The following is a 7806-nucleotide window of genomic DNA, read 5'->3' as shown; positions in this document are numbered from 1 at the left end:
AATCAAATTTGGATCAAATATGTTTGAAAATAATTGTGCCAATGTTTAATCATTTTCCCATGACCTCCAATCTTGGTGACGATTCTGTGTCAAATGACATTTTGCATGCTTACTTATTCAAGCATGTTATAGCATGTAAAATTGAATCAATTCAAGTTTATTTACCGACGTTGGGATGGTTTAATGATGTCCATTCTCAATCTTTTGATATGAATAAGATCTTCACTTATATGTGTAAACTAAGTTGCAATATTTGTATGCCTTCTACTTCTTGTGATAATATTTTGGCTTTATATTTCATAACATATGAAAGTTACTCAGGTATACATGTGTCATATGTGCAAAAACCAAGGAAAGTAAAAAATAGATGACATATACATATACAACACGTACACCTTGTCTCTTTTGTTAGCCACATTTCGGATTAAGCAACGTCGAGGACGACTTTGTTTTCAAGAAGAGAAGGATGACGAGGACATGGATACCTTTGATAGGATCAAAACTATTGCATATGCGAAGTTATTTGAGGTGATTTCTGATACAAGTTATGCAATAGATTATTTATGTTATACAAAACAAAAGTATTTCACCTCTTTTTGTTTCATGCCTAATTACAAATCTACCGGACACTTGTACAATCCACATATGAAGATAAGGGAAGAAGAGACGTTTATGTGATGTTCAAGAAGTTATCTCACATCACTTTTAGCCCAAGAGAGGATAGAGTCCAAGTCTCTCACGTTCTAGACTCAGATTCAGACTGCACAGACATACATGTTTCAAAACACCAAGAACTTTTGCATCCGGACTCCAAATTGGCCGATTCTGTTTTTTTGTTGGAAAGTAGATTTCATGTACTTTCCAAATCAATTGGATTCACCTTCAAATCTGTCTGGAGTGTGGAGACATTGAAGAAACAATATGGCGTTGCAGCAGAATTCGAGTCAAATTATAAGTCCAAAGGTGTTGCATCACCTTCACTTGGCCCATATGCCTTGTACGACCTAGCGTTAGTTTTAGGATGCCTTGTTTAGGATCGAAAGAAGGTGTGTCTAGAGGGGGGGGGGTGAATAGACTACTTGTCAATATAAAAATCCTAGCCTTACCAACTTTGATAGAGGGCAGAATTTCAGCAATACTAACAAGTCTGGTACACCCTACACATGCTAGTCAACATATATGGCAGCGGAAAAGTAAAGACTTTGCACATGTAAAGGAGTAGAGTTTAGGAGATCAAACACAAAGAAGTTGACACGGTGATTTTTGGCATGGTTCCGATATATGACGCTATCGTACGTCCATGTTAGTGGAGACTTCAACCCACGGAGGGTAACGACAACGAGAGTCCATGGAGGGCTCCACCCACGAAGGGTCCACGGATAAGCGGCCTTGTCTATTCCACCACGGCTTTCGCCCACGAAGGATCAGCCTCACTCAGGTAGATCTTCACGAAGTAGGCGATCTCCTTGCCCTTACAAAGTATATATATAGTCAGCACACAAAATCCAACCGTTACACCCAAAGTGACAAACTAGATGACACCAAAGTAATAAACTCGGTGGTACCAACTTGTACTAAAGGCAACAACTTTTGAATCTCAGTGGAACCGATATACGAAACTCGATGGCACCGAAAAGGTGGCTAACGGTGAGATGACCAAACTCGGTGGCACCGATACTCAAACTCGGAAATTTCGATTTTGTGTACCAAGGCAACAGAAAGTTGGTCACCCAAACTCGGTAGCACCGACTTGATTTCGATTGCACTGATATGGTGGGAATGACTAGGGTTCTGTCTGAGGTCAAACTCGGTGGGATCGAAATGGAAACTTGGTGGCAACGATTTTGAGTATGTGGTATTGGATAGAATGGATATGTGGGAAAAATGACTGAGTATTTTGGTGGCTAACTTTGAGCACTTGAGCAACCAGTTTAGTTTAATACCTCACCCCTTTTAATAGTATTGACTTTCCTATGGACTCAAAAGTGATTTCTCACAAATATAAAATGAAGAGTCTTCTAGCTTGAAGCTTGAGCCAACCCTATTCCTTTCTTGCATCAAGGGGCATCTCCACATAAACCTTTAGCCAAAGCTCTCGATGAACTATACTTGAAATATACTAGGTAAAAGTGTTAATCCAAGAGACAATGTATGTTCTCATGAATTATCAAAATCACCAAGGGAGCATATGTGCTTTCACCTTGGGACGTCCTCCCACCTCCTTGGCCACCAGCCCTTGCTCCTATATAAGTAGATCAATCTAATAACTTTTTTCTTGGGATTTGTTTAGTTAAAAGTTAGCCATTACAACTTCGTGTACTTTGTTTATGTCCAACGACTAGACCAAGGATGCTTTCGGATCCCCAACATTATCAATATTTCATATATATATTTGTAGTATTTAGATTTCAATTTTAGTTTCGCGTTTGTTCTTCGTTTGCTTGCAGGAAACATACCCTCGTGGCAGGTTGGTCGTGCTTTGGTGTGGTCAATAATCTTTCGAAATTGATTTAGCGATTGCTAAGACGCGACGTTTTCATGCGTTTGTAGTTGGATCGTTAAAGTATACCCACCATAAACAATAGTCAATCTCATCGAAAGACAGGAACAACTTCGCCTTTATCACATAATTTGTGGTAAAGCACTCCGAGAAGCCAAATTGTTGTATCCTCACAAAAAAATTCTCTAAAAACAAGTTCCATCCTTTGTTCATCTCCATTTCAGTGCATTGTCTAATTTTCGTTTGGTGTAGGACCCTTATCGTAAAAATCACCTGTTGGCCAGCCCCAACCTAATAGCTACATCCACCTTCACCATTCCACACCGAATTCTGCTCTCAAAACCCCAACGCCCCCAATACGTACCACATTCTCGGCATCATCGTCGTCGCCATGGCGGGCGCCGGCGGCAGGGGCAGGGAGCGGCTCACGTCGCACGCGGTGGAGGGCGCGCCGGGAAAGAGGCGGAGGCAGAGGTGGGAGGTGGAGTTCGCGCGCTACTTCGGGAAGCCGCGGCGCGCCCCCTCGACGCCGCCGCCCCCCGGCCTTCGCTACATATCCCGCGGAAGGCAACTCCACCCGGGCACCTGGCTCCTGGCCGCCTCCCCCGCCGCCCTCTCCATCTCTCGCCCCACCCACTCCTTCTCCGCCCGCGTCCTCACCGTCTCCATCGGCGACGTCGTCTACGTCCGTACCGCACCGACCCCTTTCCCCCTCCTCTTTCATTTTCGCGCTCTACATATATTTGTTTGCCTGCCCTCTAGGTAAAGCATGTTTGATGGTCGCATTTGAAAAATGCCTGTTATTGCTGGGGCGTAACATTGCTCTTCGATGTGTTGATGCTCTTATAGTGATTGTTTCAAGTGTTTGCGATATGGACTATGCGTCCGTGCATTCTGTTGGAGCGTAAATATGATTATTCATGGTTCTTTGTTGCCTAGCACTATGATTGTCACAGCATTGCTAGAAAGGATCATAGCCAGTTAACCACCTCTCGTCCTCGGATGATTTCCCTCACGTTTGAAATAAGATATGCATGTAGAACTGATTGATGCCCCAAGTGTTACCCAAACAACTAATTCAGTGTTTGCGACATTATGCTGTGTTGTACTTGGTTCGATTTAATGTTGCTTTCCTCTAATATTTCTGTTCATATTTGTTTGTTTATTCTGCTGGATCCAACCATGATGCTGCATCTTTCCATGTAGTGTATTTTTCCGTCATATTTTCGTATAACTGCATCGATCATTGTATTACGCACAATTTTATTCGTTGTGCATCAGTTTTACTGTTTTAGTTTAGGACCTTTTGATTCTACACGGAAATCTACAAATGTGCTGCATCTTATAGGTCTGTTTGAATGGGTGTTACCCAATAGTTCACAAGGGTAGAAAGGTGATGCAAGTGGAAGGCCAACAATGGATGATCACAAAGATGGAAGAACTCTCTGCATTGGTGTTACCCAGTAGTTCTCACTTTCATGTTACCGAACTGTTACACGTGGAGGAAAACACATACTATCTTAAATCATTTATGGGCTTTTGTCAGAGCAGGATTGATATTCGTTTCATTATGGCCCCTAATGTATACGAGGGGTAACCCTGGAAATTCCTTAAGTTGAAAGTTTGAACTGAATTGTGTCGGCTGAACAATTTCATGGTTACATGTGGTATTGTGTTCATACCTAGTACTGCTCATCTGTCCACAAATTCTCCCGCTGTGCTATAATTAAATTTTGCACAATACTTGATCTAATATTATTTGGTAGAAGTTATGGAGGTTGGAGAAATGAGGATACGCTGCGAACTTGAACACAATGTTCATTTCTGTTTCGTTATATATTCTGTTTTCTGTCTGAATAGCTCAACACTGAGGTCTATTTTCATGGCACAGGAGGAGCACTATGTGTCTATTCTCAACTTCTCATGGCCACAGGTTGCATGCGTGACAGAATGCCCAGTTAGAGGGAGCAGGGTGGTGTTCATGAGCTTTTGTGATAGGTCCAAGCAGGCATGTTTCCTTTCAGCGCCAAATGTGAATATGTGATTCTGATGACTGATTAATAGAATGAAAAGGAATTTCATTGTTGCAAAGTGCTCACATGGGATGTTTCTACACGCAAAATTACTTCTATGAACACATTTATATTGGCAAAATTTATATACCACTGATTTCTCTTCAGATCCAGAAGTTTGCTGTACGTTTCCCTCGCCTCAGTGATGCAGAATCATTCTTGAATAGTGTGCAGGTGCAATTTTCTATCCTTCTGTTATCTTCAGATGTTGTTCATATGTGGCTCAGCACAGTTATGTAGGTCTCTGGAGACAGTTCCGCATGCCATGTATACCAACTTCTTTATTGTATTTGTGTTCATTGGGATGCTCTCTTGTGTTTTATGATATCTGTCTCTGTATCCAGTGGCTTGCTAATACTGTAGTATAGTATAGTTATGTCCAAAATAGAAATTGGAAGGCACTCACGACTACTTTTTGTAGTACTGTTGTGACACCTTTTTCATTTTATGTGCTTATTTTGCATGTGAACTTACTGTTTAAGATAAGCATGTTTTATCTTGTACTCCCTCTGTTCCTAAATATAAGTCTTTCTAGAGATTCCACTACGTACTACATACAAAGTAAAATGAGCGAATCCGTACTCTAAAGTATGTCTATATACATCCGTATGTAGTTCGTAGTGGAATCTCTTAAAACACTTGTATTTAGGAACGGAGGGAGTACATATAAAAGAAATTTCTGAAGCAGTTTTAGATTCACAATAAATAAAATACTAGTAGAGGTTGATCAACAAACTTGAAAATGCTCATGACCATTTCTTAAGTAGTTAATGTGCACTTTTCTTGAAGGATTTTATTTATTTCTTTATAGATGGTATCCAGCGCCTCCCTGCTTGTCTGCTATAATGTGCGAACAGGAGTACCATAATGGCTGGATAAAACATTTAGGATGCTTTTCAGCTTTTCACGTATTGACTATGTGTTGCTGAATTTTGCTTACTTTTGTTGATCACTTTGTTGCGCGGTACTTTACTTAAGCCATAACAGTGGTGCTAGTTACTATCTCTGCCCTGGTGCTAGTTACTATCTCTGCCCAGTTTAGATTGCATTGGTACAAGTTTGCTTACATTGGAGTCAAGTAATAATATTTACTACTTGGATTTATTCATTGGAAGTCAAGTTTGCTTACATGGGAGTAGAGGTTGGAGAAAGGTACTATGTTCTCTCAAACACTAAATGCATTTTGTTTCATGGACTTTAAAGGAAGTCTCAAGCAACACAATGGATATAATGCCATCTGGAAGCGACTATATGTGTGAGCATGAAGATTCATCATCATCTCAATATATTCCTTCTAATGGACTTCAATACAGGTAATAAGTAAAGAAAATGATCACGTCTGTAGCTTGCGCTAACATCATTTTCTATGCCTAGGCCTGATGAAACGGTAAGCTTTCAGGAGCCAACTTCTGATCACAGGACAGATGCACCTGCTGTTGGCTACCACGTGGAACCAGATCAGCCTGTTCTTCAGTCTCCGCTTGCTACAAATATCAATAGCATCTACTCTGGTTTCCCTGAGGGCTACTGTGGTTTCCCTGAGGGTTACTCTGGTTCAGTTAAAATTGAGAAAGGTTGTCAAATCATGATAGGATAAATTGACATTGAAACTGCAAATATCTTCATTTTGATTTTTGCTGGTCTATTTTCAGTAACTGTTCACACATGCAACTCAGATGGAGAAGGACCCTTTCCAGCGACTACAACTGATCATCCTCCTGAAAAGGTAATTCCATGCTTATTTGTAAATTCCACAAATGATCTCTAAGGAATTTTTCTTATTACTTGCATTTTTTGCAGGCCTACATACTGGATACTTGTCTTGATGGTACAAATAATTTTATTACATTGCTACTTTTTTTTTGTGATGGTTTCATTCCATCTTTTCCTGATCTGTCAGCAATGATTGCTGCAACTGCAGCTGCTGGTAGAAATTCGGTTGCTGGAAAAGGAAAGGGTGCTGGTAAAGAGATTGATGTTAGTGACCTAACACGTGATATTTTGGCAGGGATAGAGGTATCTTGATTGTCAAAATTGTTCTGCCTTGGCTGTTCTTAAAGCCCCCATACCAACTTGCATGTCCTAACATGTTCTGTTTTACTTTTGCTGCTGCAGACATATGTGGGGAACGACTCTTTTCATGGTATGTTTTCTCTCCCTCTTTCCATGGAAATATTCTTGTAGTAAAATTAAAATCATTGCCTTTCCTAGTCTGTTTGTCACATGCCAATTTGAAAACCTATTCCATGTTTTTTAATTTACGTTAACTGAACCTCGTTTCACACACTTGCATTGATTAAGTACTCTTGCTTCCCCCTAGATATGCTGTCCAAGCTCGACAAAGCTATCAATGAACTGGGTGGTGACATGCTACTTTAGATAGCAGCAACCCTCTTGAATACCGCTGAAAGGCCTTACTTGCCTCTGACAATATGTACAATGTAGTGGTACTTCGCCTAGTATCCGTGTCAGGTATGCTCCTACAAGAAACACCTAATGTTATCCTTTATAGCTACAGGCCAGATGGATGATAACATTGTGGGATTAGCAAGCAATAGGCTGCATGTTTTCTCTGATGTGGCACGGAAGTAAGGTCGTACCTAGACAGTTAGACGAACTATATTAATCCAGAAGCTTGATGCCTCACCGTCCTTGACTGTTTCTGTAAGCTTATTATTTGTGTCGCGCGTTCTATTATGCTGTTGCTTTGATGTGCGCCTGAGTACTGAATTCCTGGACTTATGAGGAGCTTCTCATAGCTGCTTATTAGCCAATGATGTTGGGTCGATTTTGTTTAGCATGAAACACATGGGCTCTTTAGCGGGTCTAAGGAAGGACAAAAGATAATCAGTTAACTGGGTTAGTGGGAAAAAAATGACGGGCCTTCTGTATGTGTGATAGCCCAGAAAAGATCATATGATTGCCACTTGTCCTCGTGTGCATCTTCGCCGGCTTCATGGCCGTCATCCGTCAGAATAGGATGCTCGTGCATCTGTTTTTTTTTTCACATCTACTACTATGAAGGAACTGCGAAATTGCTCGCTGCCACGACGATGAAGGAAGCTGGGGTGTCGGTCATTATAAGGCTGAACCTGAAGCGTCCAACTACCAGCAGTGCCATGAAAGTGCCTCTTCCCGGGATGCCAGATCTATGTGGATGTAATCTTGCAGTTCCGCGGCATCCAAGGACCTGGGTGTGCTGGTGCGAGTGGCCATCGCAAGCGGCTTGTGATG

General features: G+C 41.3%; 1 protein-coding gene across 3 annotated transcripts; it reads left to right on the top strand.

The window, feature by feature from the left end:
• Positions 1–2876: 2876 nt before the first annotated feature.
• LOC123408424 (protein POOR HOMOLOGOUS SYNAPSIS 1-like) lies at positions 2877–7283 on the top strand. 3 transcript variants are annotated; one of them, XM_045101536.1, is made up of 10 exons: positions 2877–3185; positions 4392–4508; positions 4681–4746; positions 5776–5885; positions 5947–6146; positions 6225–6298; positions 6373–6400; positions 6494–6588; positions 6688–6715; positions 6893–7283. In XM_045101536.1, the coding sequence occupies exons 1-10, from the start codon at positions 2892–2894 to the stop codon at positions 6949–6951; spliced, it is 1071 nt and encodes a 356-aa protein (XP_044957471.1). In that variant the 5' UTR covers positions 2877–2891; the 3' UTR covers positions 6952–7283. The 3 variants fall into 3 exon arrangements, with proteins under 3 accessions (XP_044957471.1, XP_044957470.1, XP_044957472.1); XM_045101535.1 differs by having other exon boundaries at positions 6473–6588; XM_045101537.1 differs by having other exon boundaries at positions 3106–3185; positions 3849–4508; positions 6473–6588.
• The last annotated feature ends 523 nt before the right edge of the window (positions 7284–7806 follow it).

The sequence above is a fragment of the Hordeum vulgare genome, chromosome 7H (genome assembly GCF_904849725.1).
Source record: "Hordeum vulgare subsp. vulgare chromosome 7H, MorexV3_pseudomolecules_assembly, whole genome shotgun sequence".
NCBI lineage: Eukaryota > Viridiplantae > Streptophyta > Magnoliopsida > Poales > Poaceae > Hordeum > Hordeum vulgare.
Note: the sequence above shows the minus strand (reverse complement) of the source record. Positions and strands in the feature narration are given on the sequence as shown.

What these genes read in the sequence shown, in the direction of transcription:
- LOC123408424 (XM_045101535.1), top strand. Translation starts at nt 2,892, where the DNA reads ATGGCGGGCGCCGGCGGCAGGGGCAGGGAGCGGCTCACGTCGCACGCG. An exon ending in CCATCGGCGACGTCGTCTAC is followed by an intron (nt 3,186 to 4,391) that starts GTCCGTACCGCA and finishes TTCATGGCACAG; the next exon opens with GAGGAGCACTATGTGTCTAT. An exon ending in GGGGAACGACTCTTTTCATG is followed by an intron (nt 6,716 to 6,892) that starts GTATGTTTTCTC and finishes GCTTCCCCCTAG; the next exon opens with ATATGCTGTCCAAGCTCGAC.